Source organism: Chiloscyllium plagiosum, chromosome 27 (assembly GCF_004010195.1).
Source record: "Chiloscyllium plagiosum isolate BGI_BamShark_2017 chromosome 27, ASM401019v2, whole genome shotgun sequence".
Lineage (NCBI taxonomy): Eukaryota > Metazoa > Chordata > Chondrichthyes > Orectolobiformes > Hemiscylliidae > Chiloscyllium > Chiloscyllium plagiosum.
This window is the reverse complement of record NC_057736.1, coordinates 14,101,324-14,117,295: the sequence shown is the minus strand read 5'-3', so window position 1 is coordinate 14,117,295 and position 15,972 is coordinate 14,101,324. Positions and strand designations below refer to the sequence as shown.

Sequence of the window (15,972 nt, the reverse complement as noted above, 5' to 3'; positions counted from 1 at the left end):
ATTGAATTATAAAGAGGGTGATTAAAGGAAATCAATTCAAATGTGATGTTAAATGCAGCGCACAGTTAAGTTAAAATGAGTGAAAACTGAATTTTATAGAAGAGGAAACTTTTAAAATAATGTACACGACTATTCAGTTGGCAGAGAGAATAACATGAAAACTTTTGAGAAGATTGAATTATAAAGAGGGTGATTAAAGGAAATCAATTCAAATGAGTGAAAACTGAATTTTATAGAAGAGGAAACTTTTAAAATAATGTACAACCATTATTTACTTTTTAAAAATCTTACATTTGCACCCACTAAGTCAGAATAAATTCCTTTGTCCATTTTCATGAAAATTGTCCTTGTAAATGGTGATACTGTAATTACACCTTCCCATGAGAGGTGGCGCCATCAAGCTTCCCTTTTACTTTTCCAAACTGCTGACCTTCTCACACTGTCTGCAAACTATCCAGACTGGTTTCTGCTACATTCACTGGAACTGAATCCAGCTTATCACGAGGTTTTCAGTTGAAGTCACAAACCCAACCACAATACAGATGCAACACTTCATGTAAACCATCAAATAAAAGTCTTAATAATTACAAATGGATTTAAAAACCTACAGCTATTGATAGAATGAACAGATGGTGAAAGCAGACATTTGTAAAAGTGTCCCACGGAGTTTATAGCACAGATAGGTTAATACAGCAAAAGGCTTTATTAGGTTAATATCCTGAGGAAAGGGACTTCAATGGGTTAACACACAAAATGGAAGGACTGCAATTTGTTAATGTACCAGCAGGCAGGGCTCTGATGGAACATAGTGGCTCACTATGGGTTTACAGCAGCACCTGTTTGCCGAGAGAGGCAGCACAGGATTCTGTTTCAGAAATACACTCTGAGCCACAGGGCTCCTCTACCCCATCTCCACACTCACTGTTCCTGCTCACAGCTACCTGCAAAACTGAACCTTACCAATCATCCTCCAGTGTTTCATCCTAGTGGCCAGCTCATGTTAAGTCTACACAGCGAGGATAGTGGACTATATTGGACACCACAGCAGAACCTAATCCTTCCCTCAATCATATTTAGAAGGCAACAGGTTGGATAACAGGGAAGCGACTTGAAGCCAGTGTTGTCCCTCCCAAGGTGGGATTAAATGCTTCATCTCGGGTGGGAGATGGAACCTGGATCCTTTCTGAAATCTGTGGAGTTCAGTGAGTTTCTAACTCTGACCAGTCTGGGTCCTCACTCAGTACAGCATCAAAGATGATGGCCTCATGGAGCTGTTCACACCCAATATTTGTTGAAGGCCCAAGGTTAGACTGTACAGGAAGACTTGGCCAGTGAAATCCTGCATCAAGTTACATTACATAAAACCTGTCCTGAGTGGAGACTGGATGCAGAATCAAAAAAGTGATTGAGAAGGACAGAATCAGGGATTGAGGCATTTTTCAAATTGCAGATAAGATTCCAATTGTTGCTTTAATATAAAAAGCAACTTATTAAAATCAATATTTCTCACCATGATTCACTGTATTATCCAGTGACACAAAATGTACAAAATATGCAAAGTAACTGTACAACCGCCACCCCTGTACACCATCTACCTCCCCCAGCATGAACATAACCCCCTGACCAGTTCCTTATTTACACTAGTTCAGATTTCGCTGGCACCCAGTGAGTTGTTATTTACCCCACATTTTCCCCCATCCACCTGCACCTCCCCCCTTTCTGCCTCTCTCCTGCTTGCTGACCTTTGGCACTGAGCCTGGACTCTTCATCTGCAGGGGGCAGGAGGTGGAGGGCTAGATGCAAGCAAGAGGAAGAATGGCCTCCTCCAGGTTTTCATCATCAGAATCACTGGACTCCAAACCAGAGCACATCCCTTGTAGGGAGCAGGGGAAATCAGCTTCACAGTGAACAAGAGCCAAGTCAATTCCATACTATCCACTGGTCTCAAGAGTGTCTGGCCACTCAGTGCGCTATGCACCCAAATTCCAATGTGGAAGGTCCTAACTCCAATCTTAGATATACACTTTGAGCAATGGGGCTCCTGATGAATCCGTCTCTGTATCTTGAAGAGAATCATCTTTACGTAAATCTGGAGAGAAAGACAGAGAGGGAACAGTGAGTGTTAGTTCCTCAGTGGGAATCTGCACTCTGGTCTGGAGTTTGGTGCGCGTTCACAGTAATGGAACAAAAAGCACTGGGGTGGGGAATGGTCACATCGAATCTAAAATGACAGCTCAGGACAGCAATAGGATAATGATCAGTACACTGACTGCAGAGAGATGAGGGAATGAGAGCCACAGAAACTGGGAAATTGGGTGTGGGACAAACAGCAAGAAGGGTATAAGGTGGTGGGGTAAGGCAAATAGAAAGAAGATGGGGGCGAGGTCAGAGGGGGGTGGAGAGAGAAGATGGGGTAAGGTCAGAGAGAGCGTAGGGGGAGAAGACAGGGTGAGAGAGAGAGGGAGAGAAGATGGGGCAAGGTCAGGGGGTCAGAGAGAGAGAGATAAAATACAAGGCAAGGTCGCAGAGGACAGAGTGAAAAAGACAATGAAATGGGGCAAAGTCAGACAGAGTCAGAGAAAGAAAGAGAGGAAGATAGAGGTGTGGACAGTGAGAGAGGGAGGTGAGGGTCTTGGTCTGAGACATAGAGAGAAAAGGACAGAAAGTAATTTGCAAATTACCTGGTGAACACAGCCGCTGAATTTGTCTTGCTCTCTCATCAAGTGAATCCACCACTGAAATCTCTAGGTTAAGCTCTTAACAAAAGAGAAAAACCAGAAATCATAGCACAGCAATCATAACATCTTCCAGCCAAACCTCAAACAAGAACACATCTCTGCCCACCTGCAGACAGATACAGCCCTCCAGGCAGATAGACAACCAACACAGCCCCATGCACCTTATCCCACCCAAGTGGAGCTCCAGTGTATTTCTGGCCCCTCCAGTACATCTATCTGGGTGCAATTTCTGTGCAGTACCCTCCCCCCCCCCCCCCCCCACGCAGCTCCAGTGCATCCCTCTCCCCTTGCACAGTGCAACTCCAGCACAGTTGCCTCACCTTCACTGGGCAAAATAGTCTCGGTTTGAGGTCTGAGGTCAACAGGAGTAGGAGTGATCAGTCTTTCCTCACTTGGCTCTTCTGGTCCCCTTTTCTTACTTTTCTTGGGCTTCCGGGTGCTGATCCGGACGATCCCAGTCACTATCCGGCATTCCGCATCCTTCTCATTGATTTTGTAGCCTTTGGTGATGCTATCAATGAGCTCAGTGATCTCACTGCTTTTGCTGATGAATGTAGTGTCAGAGGTACATTGGGCCAACATGTCAATCTGGTGAATGCTGAACAGCTCCAGCAGCTTCTTGTTGATGTACTCGTCCAGCTCTGCACTCGACATTGACACGTTTAGCTCATTGTTCTCCAAATCTTCCTCCAGAAAGGAGGGGAACTCATCGGAAATTCGTTTGTGGGAGATTGGTGAGATGCTGCTGGGACTCTCTGATTGCTGAGAATTGAGGGGGGTGTCCTTGTGGCATGAGTCTGTGGACAGAGTATGACTGTGAATTTTCCAGATTACCTGCTGTCCTCCCAACTTGACATCATAATAATTAAAACTGTTGCCCGCAAGGTTAGTCTTCTTCTTGGAGCTGGGTTCAGAGTTCAGGGGAATCCCATGGGTTGGGTTTTCAATATACCGCAAAGTGTTACTGTCAATGTCTTTAGCACGTGTCGGTGGTTCTGTCGACCTGGAACATGGATTGTAAACCCCCGTGTCAGCCTTATAATATCCACAGCTCACCACACAGCAGAAAACCGCCTTAACCATCTGCCAGGTAACACAGGTTCCCAACCCACATGACTCACACACACTTGCCTCCTCTATTGTTTCAACTGACCCCGGGATGAACCCAATGTTTTCCGCGTTATTCCCATTTGAATCTCTTGGATCTGCTTTCCGGCTGTGACTTTTAGCCAGCAATTTGCTTTCCTTCCTCTCAGCTCGTCTGCTTTCTGGCATTGAACCTTCATAAACCTCCAGGCTCAGCGAGTCCACAGAGGCTGGCAGCCGAACTGGAGAAGTCAGAAGCCTGGGTTTGGCCACAGGCTTATCAGCCTGCTGTGGAGCAGCTCTTCGCCCAGTTCCTTGCATGACTTACACTGAAGCACCTGTGGAACAGAGAGGACAAACGTCACACAACACACGCAGCCACTGGACCAACACATTACCACCAAATGGAGACAACAAACCATACAGGGTGAACCCAAGGATATCTATGAGGCCCAAGAATAGCTTGGGGCCAAAGAGAATCCAGCAGTAGAGGAGGTGAGGAGCAGCTGCAGGAATGTCCTAAGGGCACTATAATGAACTGCAAGCACACTGAACCACAGCATACAATCTGAGGATGTTTTATCCCCTTCCCTGAATGTGACATGTAGAACCCAGGCAGGAAGTATAAGGTGGGAGCAACTCAGATCACTTCTACCCTCAGAAAGCAGTTTGAATTGACTGACCAGCTACAAAAAAAGGTTAAAAAAAATACAAAGAGTAGTCAGCATAGATTTCAAAAGGGATGGAATGCAAGACGAAGGGGCTGCATGGTGGCTCAGTTGTTGGCACTGCTGCTCCACAATGCCAGGGACCCCAGGTTCGATTCCACCCTCGGGCGACTGTGTGGAGTTTGCACATTCTCCCCATGTCTGCATGGGTTTCCTCCCACAGTCCGAAGATGTGCAGGTTAGAAGTTGTCCATAGTGCCCAGAGATGTGCAGACTAGGTGGATTAACCATGGGAAAAGCAGGTTTACAGGGACAGGGTACAGAGTGGGATGCTCTTCGAAGGGTTGGTATGGATTTGATGGGCCAAATGGCCTGCTTCCACATTGTAGGGGATTCTATGAAGACCAGTCTTACTGATTTCTTTGAAATAACAAGGTAGATGTAGGTAATATGATGGATATAATATATTTGGATTTCCAAAAGGACTTTGACAACCTACTGCACAGGAAACTCATGACCAAGGTCAAACATGTGGAGTAAGGGGTTAGTAGTAGAATGGATAGCAGGTTGGATACAAAATAGAAAGTAGGGATATGGATTATAAGTAGATAATCAGACTGACAAAACAAAGGAAGTGATATTTCACAGGGATCGATAGTGGGGCCACTGTTATTCACTACTAACATAAATGATTTGGGAATTTAAAAAAATTTCAAATTTCACAGAAGACACCAAATTGGGATGCTCTTGATATAGAGGACTGTAGCAAAATAAATGAAGACATTAATAAACTAGCAATATGGCAATTTTATCAGCAAATGAACTTTAATATTTTTAAGCCTGAGGATGTCACATTTCAATAGGAATAAGGAAGCCACATGTTCCTTGCTAAACAATTATCTAAACAAAAGAATCTGAGAGTTCAGATGCACAAATCATTAAAAAGTAGTGCCACATTATCACAAAGCTATAAAATGGGATTCAATACACTGATTCACTTCTAGATGGTCATGTACAGAGACCTAAGTCACAACTTGGCACAATGTGCATGATTCTGGACCCCACCGGGACTCTTTTCTCTGGAAACGAAAAGACAAAGGGGCTGCATGGCAAAAGTCTCTAAGATAACAAAAGGGTTTTATAGAATACATGTTAAGAAAATGTTTCCACGCGTGGACAAAACCAAAATTAGACATTATATATATGATGAATTTTCTATTTGAATTTATTAAGAAAACTCTTTACTCAGCATGCAGTTAGAATGTAGCACTCAATAACACAAAGAGAACTCAAAGGAGAACAAAATACATACATTGACTAAACTTGATGGAGAAAGGAATAAAGAGATACGGTGATAGATTGAGGCGAAGTAGAGTGGAAAGCTATGGTGGAAAATAAACACTGGCATGGGCCTGTTATGTAGTGGTTTGATAGGCTAGAGATAATGTTAGACTGACATGCCTATTTTTGTACAGGGAATTAACATTGATAAAAGGCAGAGGAAGGCGTTAAGTATTGCTGGGAGAAGTTGTAATGAAAGAACAAAGGGGGAGGCCTATGATAGAATGGGGAACTCAACAGTGATTAAATGGCAAAGGGCTGATAGTGCAATAAAGCATTAGGGGATAGTCATGGAACAAGTGTAAAGAGAAACAAAGTTGGGTCCTGCTGAGCTGTACATGCCAACAGTGAAAACATTAACAACAGTTGCCATGAAAATGGAAGCAAAGCTATTCTCTAAAGTTGTGAAACTCAAGCCGGAAGGTTGTAAACTGCCTAATCAAAAGATCAAAAGCAGTTTTTGTGCACTTGTATTGAACTCTATGAGAACAGTATAGGAGACTGAAGTCAGAGAAGTCATGGTGGGATTGTGGTGGAGAAATGATTGGAATTGGTATTAATGATTGCAGAACAAAGTGGGTGTAGAGCAAAGCAATATTCCAATTTGCAGAGTTGTCTTCCCAAATACAGGAGGCTGTGCCATGAAGGCCACCCCAGTGTGGAGGACAATACAATATGAATGCACCTCCGCTCAAAATCATGGATGAACCAGGAAATTCACTCCGGACTAAAGTCTAGGTCTGAGGCATACAAGTCGGGCAATCCTGACCTATATTGAAAATTCAATTACAACCTTCGTAAGGCCATCAGAAATGCTAAGAAGCGTTACCAAACTAAGCTTGAGACCCAGACCAACCACATAGGCACCCATTGTTTATGGCAAGACTTAAACCATATAACAGGCTACAAAGAAAACTCAAAGGAATTGTGGGCAACAGTACATCCCCACCCAACAAGTTCAATGCATTCTACATTTGTTTTGAACAGAAGGTCATTGAAACAATGTCACCTATCCCAACAGCCTTGTACGCTCAGTCACCATGGCAGAGGTTAGATCAGCCTAATTGAGAGTGAACCCATGGAAAGCGACTGGCCTGGAACGAGTCCCTTGGCCATGTGCGAAGATCCTCTGTGAACCAGCTGGTGGGAGTATTCGCAGATATTCGCAGAGTGTCATGGAATCATACAGCACGGAAACAGATTCCTCAATCCAACTCATCTGTGCCAACCTGGCATCTGAATCTGACCTAGTCCTATTTGCCAACATTTGTCCCATAATCCTCTAAACCCTTCCTAATCATATACCCATCTAGCTGCCTTTTGAACGTTGTAATTGTTTAACCTCTCCTTATTACAATCTGAAGTCCCCATCTGCCTCAAGAAGACCACCATTATCCTGGTGCCAAAGAAAGATCATGTAGCACGCCTCAATGACTACCGCCTGGTGGCTCTGACATTCATTATTTGGAATGCTTCAAGAGGTTAGTCACAACTCACAGCAACTATAGCCCATCAAACTGCGTTGACCCTTTGCAATCTGCCTACTGGCGTAACAGGTTCACAGCAGATACCATCGCCCTACTCTCATCCCTGCAATATTTGGATAACAAGGATAGCTACGTCAGGTTCCTACTTGTTGAGAGAAAGTGAGTCTGCAGATGCTGGAGATCAAAGTTGAAACTTTATTGCTTAAAGTTTCAACTTCCTACTTGTTGACTATAGTTTCACCTTCAACACCATAATTCCAAATAAACTCATCTCTAAACTCCAAGACCTAGGTTTTGGCTCCCCGCTCTATAACTAGATCCTCAACTTCCTGACCCATAGACCACAATAAGCAAGAATAGGCAACAACACCTCCTCCACCATAATTCTCAACACTGATTCGCTACAAGATTGCATCTTCTGTCCCCTATGTTCCTAACACGATCATGACTGTGCAGCCAAATTCTGCGCCAACTCCATTTACAAGTTTGCTGATGACACCACTGCTGTAGGCTGGATCTCAAACAATGACGAGACAGAATACATGAAAGAGATTGAGTGGCATGGCATAAGGACAACAATCTCTCCAACAACATCAGCAAAATGAAGGAGCTGGTCATTGACTTCAAGAAGCAGAATGGAAGGCATGGCCCCATCTGATCAATGGTGTTGAGGTGAAAACGATCGAGAGCGTCAAGGTCCTGAGAGTGTCTATCACCAAGAATCTGCCATGGTCCATCTATGTCAACACGATGGTGCAGATAGCACAACAATGTCTCTACTTCCTCAGGAGGTTAAGGAAATTTGGCATGTCCATAAAGACACTTACAATTTTTATAGATGCATCATACAAAGCATCCAATCTGTATGCATCACAACGTGGTATGGCAACTGCTCTTTCCAGGACTTCAAAAAACTACAGAAAGTCATGAACACAGTCCAGTCCATCATGAAAACCAACTTTCCATGCATTGACTCCAGCTATACTTCCCGCTGCCTAGGGAAAGCAATCAATATAATAAAAAACCCTCCCACCCTGGTTATACTCTCTTCCATCCATCTCTGTCAGCAGAAGATATAAACGTTTGAATACACATATGAATAGATTCAAGCACAGCTTCTAACCCGCCAAACAGACCTCTAAAATGTTAATGTTGATCTCTCTCTCTCTCTCTCTCTCTCTCTGCACCTTCTCTACAGCTGCTACCTTGATATACTTTGTATGGTATGATCTGTCTGTATAGCACACAAAACAAAACTTTTCACTGTATCTCAGTACATTTGACAGGTCAGATAGGGATGTCTGGTCGCCATGGACGAGTTGGACCAAAGGGTCTGTTTCCATGCAGTGTGACTTTATGACTCTGTAACAAGGCCATGGAAAAATCTGTTAACCTGGATGGACATTTTAAAATTGGGGATTGCTTATCCAGGATCCAAAATGTGTCAGTGAGCACAGGGGTCATGGGTGAATGGGACTTTTGCTAAGTTAAAGCACTTTCCAGCATCTGCAGTCCTCACTGTCTGCTTGTGTAAGTTAAGACACACAACAAAATTTCAACACTCACACTCTATAAAGTGATACACCTCTACCACAAATATTAATGCTGTTACAAACTGACACCAACTAACTTTACCTACATTAAAAATCAATTGTAAGATCACAAAACCATAAAATATGGGTTCACAGCAGGCCATTCAGCCCACTGACTCTGTTCTGCCATTCAATAACATCATGGTTGATCTGATAAACCTTAACTCCACTTTTCTGCCTTTTCCCCATAACCTTGATATCCTTACTGATTAAAAATCTGTCTCTCTCAGCCTCAAATATACTTAATGACCCAGCCTTGACTGCTCTTGGTGGTAAAGCATTTCACAGGTTCACAACCCTCTGAGAAAAAACATTCTGACTTATCTCTTTCTTAAATGTGCAAACCTTTATTCTGAGGTTATATCCTCCCATCCTAAACTCTCCATCAAAGTGGAACAACCTTTCTTTTCTGCATCTGGATAGAGTGAATAGTCAAGGTTTTTTCCCTAGGGTAGGGGAGTCCAAATCTAGACTGAATAGGATTAAGATGAGAGGGGAAAAATTTAAAAGTGACCGAAGGGGTTTACTTTATCATGTAGAGGGTGGTACGTTTCTGAAATGAGCTGCCTGAGGTGGTGGTGGCGGCTGATACATTTACACTATTTAAAAGGCATCTGGATAGATACATGAATAGGAAGGGTTTAGAAGGATATGGGCCAAATGCTGCAAATGGGACTAGATTAATTTTAGTATATCTGGTCGGCTGGTCGGCATGGACAAGTTGGACCAAAGGGTCTGTTTCCAAGCTACACATCTCTATGACTTTACCCCATTAAGCCCCCTATGAATCTTGTAAGTGTCAGCAAGATTCTCTCTCATTTTTCTATATTCCAGTGAGTACAGGCTCAACCTCTCCTCATGAAACAGTCCCTCTATACCTGGCATCAGCCTAGTGAAAATTCTTTGGACTGCCTCCAATACTATATCTTTCCTTCGATAAGGGGCCCAATACTGTTCACATTCCAGTTGTGGTCTGACTAGCATCTTGTACAGTTTTAGTAATGCCTCCCTTCTTTTTATTCCAATCCTTTTGAAATAAAAGCCAACATTTCATTTACCTCCCTTATTACCCACTGAACTCTGATGCTAGCTTTTGGTGATTCACACACTCCCGAAGGATTCTGAAATCCCTCTGTTTTGTAGCTTTGCAGTTTAAATAATAGCTAGCTATTCTATTCTTTCTGCCATAGTGCATAATCTCACATTTCCCCACATTACATTCCATTTGCCAAATGTTTGCCCACTTGTTTAACCTAGCTATATCCCTTTCAGACCCTTGTCATCCTCACCATTTGTCCTCCTGTCCGTTTTTATGGCATTTGCAAACTTGGCTAAAGTGCATTCCCTTTCCTCTTCCAAATCACTAACTTATATTATAAATGATTGTGGACTCAGCTCTGATCCCTGTAGCACAACACTTATTACAGATTACCATCCTGAAAATAACTCCTCCAATCCCAACTCTATCTTCTCGTGGTTTGTCAATTCTCTATCCATACTAATATACTCATTCCAATACCATGAGCTCTTATCTTGTTATGTAGCCTAATGTACGATACCTAATCAAGTGCCTTCAAATCCAAATACATTATAGCTACTGCTTCTCCTTTACCTACATTGCTTGTTACCTTCTCAAAGAATTCTAATAATTTTGTTATTTCCACTTCATGAAGCCATGTCGACTCTGCTTGATTGTATTTTGCCTTTTTAAATGCTTTGCTATAACATTCTGTATAATAGACTCTACTATTTTCCCAATAACAGACATTAAGCTAACTGGCCTATAGTTACCTACATTCTGTCTCCTTCCATTTCCAAACAAAAGGTATTACACTGATAGTTTTCCAATCCTCTGGGACTTTTCCATAATCTAAGGATTGGTTCATCTCATTCCTAGAAATCCTCTTCCTTACTGAATTAAGCCATTGCTGTGAGACATGAACAACGTCTTAAACATCTGCTATTGACCGTTTTTGCTGCTAAACATCTTTTCTGAGTCACTCCAGCCAGCTCTGCACTCATTCCTTTGTAATTACAAATCAGGAGTGTGATGGAATACGGTCCTCTTTCCTGAATGAGTGCAGAACCAATAACACTCAAGAAACTTGGCACCATTCAGGACAAATCAGCCCCTGCTTGTTTGGAACCTCATCTGTCTCCTTCAAAATTCATTCCTTTCACCATAGTACTGTACACACTATGTGTCGATTTCCAGATGCACCTAACAAACCTACGACCTCAATCAGATAGAAGGACAAGAGCAGCTGATGCATGGGAGCACCATGACCTGCAAGGTCCTCTCCAAATCACACACCATCCTGAACTGGAAACATATTGCCGTCCCTTCACTGTGGCTGGGTCAAAATCCTGGAACTTCCTCTCTAACAGCACTGTGGGTTAACTATACTACATGGGCTGCAGTGGTTTAAGAAGGCGCCAAACTTACCACCATCTTCTCAACGGCAATTAAGAATGAGCAGTTAATGTTGTTCGAGCTAGCTACATCCACATCTATTAACAAATTTTTTAAAAAGTATCCAGAATGGTGGCAGAAACCCCAAACTTTGAGAGACCACCCCTGACATGAAGCAGAATGCTCAGGTGGACCACACATCAACCACACCCTGCTCACTGCCAATTCAAGTGATTCAAAGCAAACCAGTTCTGCAGGGAAGGGAAAACTGATTTTATCGCTGTACTGACTGCAAATGAATGAACAGGTTTCTTTCAGACACATGTTCTGGAATAGACTGAGAAGGAGTGATGGGTCAGAGATAGAGGGATTGATCGATGTACAGCAAAGTCCCTGACAGAGGACTGAAGGAATAGAGGGAAATCCCCAACAGGGAGTAGATGATGAGGGATTGGGTGGATGTGGGTAGTTGATGGTGACCAGCAGAGATTGCCGAGACAGGTTTGCTCATTGCTTGAAATAAAATAAAGAACTGAAGATGCTGGAAACCTGAAGCAAAAACAGAAAATTGCTGGAGAAACTCAGCAAGGTCTGGCTACATCTGCAGAGAGAAAGCATAATTAATGTTTTGAGTCCAGTGACTCTACTTCAGAACTGTTTCTGGAGATGGTTCACTGGATTTGAAATGTTACTGTTTTCTCTACACAGATGCTACCAAACTTGCTGAGTTTCTTCAGTAATTTCTGTTTTTGCTCATTGCTTACCCTGTGTTATACTGGCTTCCTGCAGCATAGCAATTTGTGAAGCAGTTTAACAGCTTCCAATCCTCAGCATCCCAGGTGCACTCTCATTGAACAGCAAAATACACAGATAAACCATTATGTCCTTTCACTGATGTTTGAAGATGGCAGCAAAATTATAAGGCAGTTTAAAAATCATACAAGATTTGTAATTACTGAAGTCAAAAATGAGCAAGTCATGCTAAATTAAGGAATATGGGGAGCATATGGGTAAGTGGCGTTGAAATACCTATCAGCCATGATTGAATGGCGGAATGGACTGGATGGACCGAATGACCTTACTTCCACTCCTATTTCTTATGGTCTTAAAATGACATGTCAGAGCTTAGCTGGAGTATTTTACAATTCTAGACACCATAATTTAGTTAAATAGGAAATAGGAGCAGTTGGCAATTAGGTCTATTAGGTCCACTCTACTTTTCAATATGATCATGGCTGACGGTATATTTAAATACCATATTTCATCTCTCTCCCTCTCTCTCTCTCTATCCCTAACATCTTTAATCTCTAGGAATCTATTTCTTTCTTACATGTATTCACTAGCCATATAAATACAGTGGCTACAAGAACAGGTCAGAGGCTAGGAATACTGCAGTAAGTAACTCACCACCTGACTCCCCAGAACTTGTCTGCCAACTAAAAGGCATAAGACAACAGTGTGATGGAATACTCCTCACTTGCATGGATCAATGCAGCTTCAATGTCATTCAAGAGGCTTCACATTATCCAGGACAAGGCAGCCTGCTTGAACAGCACCTTATCCACAAGAATCACTTCCTCAACCACCAATGCTCAGTAGCAGCAGTGTGTACCATTTGCAAAAAGTACTGCAGAAATTTAGCAGGGTTGCTTTGACAGCACCTTTCATGCCCACAACCACTTGTATCTAGAATGAAAGGACAGCAGATACATGGGAACATCTCCACCTGCATGTTGTCCTCCAAGACCTAGAGGAAGAGACTTGGAAATATATCGCTGTTCCTTTCGTACCACTGGGTCAAAATTGTGGAATTCCCTCCCTAACAGCATTGTGGGTCTACGAGAGCATGTGTTCTACTGTGGTTCAAGAAGACAGCTTCTCAAGGGCAAGTGGGCAAAAAATGTCAGTGATGTCCACATCCATGAAAGAATTTTTTTAAAGTCAGAGACTTTGCCTCCACAGCCTTTGATGGCAGAGAATTACACAGATTTACAACTCTCTGAGCAAAGGAATAATCTCTTACTTCAGTCTGAAATAGCCTCTGCACAGCCTGAGACTACGATACTTTGTTCTGGAAGCCCCCAGCCAAGTACAGAGAAGATTCACCAGGATGATACCAAGGATGAGAATCTTTATGTAAGGTGATTGGACAAAATGGTATTCTTCCCTGTAGAGCAGAGAAGGAGAAGGGGAAATCTACAGAGGAATTCAAAATATGAAGTGGCTTTGACAGAGGGGAGAAGGGAACACTTTCCTTTGGCAAGTCAGTTACCAGAATTACCAGATTTAAAATAATTGGCAAAAGTACTGGACAGGAAACATAGAAACTGAGAAACCAGAAGCAAGAGTAGGCCATTCAGCCCTTCAAGCCTTCTCTGCCATTCAAGATGATCATGGCTGATCATTTAATTCCCCCTACATCAGTTGATCCCTATAGCCCCCAACAACTATATATAACTGAGGAGACTAAATTAGGAGAAATGTTTTCTCACAGAGGTCGGCTGTTATCTGGACTTAAGGGTAGTGGAAGTAACATCCACAGGAGATTTCAAGAGGCAACTGGATGTAAAGTTAAAGATGACTAATTTGCACGGTAATGGGGAAAACAAAGAGAGGTGTGTATCTAAAATGGACAGATCTTTCAAAGAGCTGGCACAGACATCATTGTGGACTGAATGATTTCCTCCTGCACTGTATAATTGTATGATTCTGCACCTGTGGGCATTTGTTACTAAACCGGTTTCTGATGACTAATATACATGCAGACTGTTCAAAATTCTAATCCATGCCCCGGGCAATCAAGGCTGTTACTCACTGTTGTTTTAATAACACAAAGATTTGAAAACATAAAGGAAAATTGCAGCAAATCAGCTTCCCACTCAACAGCTACTTACATTTCAATAGCACTTTCAACGTGAAAAAAAACCTGCATGTACCTTAAAGACAAAACGTGGACCCCATATCAAAGAACGATGCTGGGAGTGGCAAGGATAAAGGTTTTAAAGAGGGAAGAAAGGTTAAAAGGCCAAGGCAGCAATGGTGGAGCAAAGAGGAATGGGAGATGCACAACAGACAAAACTAGAGAAATGCAGAGATCTGAGAGGTGTATGGTTGGAGGAGGTTACAACGACAGGGACCAATGAGGCCAGGGATGGATTGAAAGCATTGCTGATAATTTTACTCAAGGCACTGGTCAAATGATAGGCATTGTAGGTCAGTAAGCACAGGAATACTGAAAGAATAAGATTGTCGTAAGTTAGGATATGGAAATTGACAGACGGTGAAAGAAGAGTTTGCTGAGGATAACATGTAGATGAGTGGTCAAGTATAGATACTTGAGGGCCCTTCTGTCATAACTGACAGAAACCTAAGGACACACAATAGTCTGGCCATGATCAGACCTGTAAAAGTGAAGCCATTGAACTGGACAATGGAAAGGGAGATAAGGAGGGCAGAATCAGATAGGATGCCATCTGTGACTTTGACTCAGACCAGGAGCTCGTTGACAGGGGAAAGGGTTTGAATATCCCAAGACATTTAGATCCGAAGCCAGGAAAAAAAGTTTGAATTTAAGGAGGGACATTCTCGCATTGGATGCAGTTTAGATCGAAAGATTCACTAAGTTGATTCCTGGAATGAAGAGATTTCTTATGATGAAAGGTTGTGCAGGTTCGGTCAATTATTTTTGGAGTTTAGAAGAATGGGAGGTGATCCTGTTGAAACATGAAAGAATCTGAGGGGACTTAACAGGGTAGATGCTGAGAAGATGTTACCCTCAGGAGGGATCCCGGAACCTCAGGTTCGGGTGCAGTGCAGTGCGCGTATGCAGGTGTGCAAGGATTAGAAGTCAGAAATTTACAAATAGTTGTTTAATAATACAGATCTTGAATAATACTCATAAACTATACATTTTGTGAAAGCTTTTCATCTTGCACTCATCAGGACAATTTGCAAGAATAACAATTCAAGGAGAAATCCAACATTTATACTGCATAAGAGGAGTGTGTTGATTGGTTGGCAAGTGGATTTTGATTTGTAGAGGCATTGCTATGGATAATGCATGATTAATGCTTATCGACAGTTAACAGCCAGGTTTTGTTTAAATTTTAAACTAGGCAGGTTGACTCTGATTGGTCAAGGCATTGCCATAAGAAATGAACAAGTCAGTCAAGTGACACACAGAAAAATGGAGTTAAGGCAACATCAGATCAGCCAAGATCTTATTGACTGGCAGAGTCGCCCTGAGGGTCCAAATCGCCTACTCCTGAGTATATTTATGATCGTATGCCCCAGGCAGAGATTAGCAGAGTGGGATTAAGTATCTTTGCATTAAAATATATATGAAGTTCTCGGACTTTGGGATACAGGACTCAATTTTGAATTGGCAGAGGATGCAAAATGTGGAATTGTAGCAAATAGTAAGGACAATAATAAATGACAGGCTGATACAACAGATGGGCATACGTTAGATGAAATTCAATGCAGAGGGAAGATGTGACACATTTTAGGAGAAAAAAATGAAGAGACAATGCATGACAAATTGCACATTTTTTAAAGAAAGGGCAGGCATAGCAGTGTTTGTATACAAATCTTATACTGAAAATGTGTTGCTGGAAAAGCGCAGCAGGTCAGGCAGCATCCAAGGAA

General features: G+C 42.4%; 1 protein-coding gene across 1 annotated transcript in view; it reads right to left on the bottom strand.

Annotated features, from left to right (window-relative positions):
* Nucleotides 1-225: 225 nt before the first annotated feature.
* LOC122563567 (keratinocyte differentiation factor 1-like) overlaps nucleotides 226-15,972 on the bottom strand; it is a 19,828-nt gene continuing 4,081 nt past the window's right edge. The window contains exons 2-4 of the mRNA XM_043717462.1: nucleotides 3,059-4,162; nucleotides 2,682-2,756; nucleotides 226-2,089 (exon numbers count right to left, since the gene is read on the bottom strand). Coding sequence (XP_043573397.1) covers nucleotides 2,013-2,089; nucleotides 2,682-2,756; nucleotides 3,059-4,145 — 1,239 coding nt within the window. The 5' untranslated portion in view covers nucleotides 4,146-4,162 and the 3' untranslated portion in view covers nucleotides 226-2,012. The remainder of the gene's footprint in view (nucleotides 2,090-2,681; nucleotides 2,757-3,058; nucleotides 4,163-15,972) is intronic.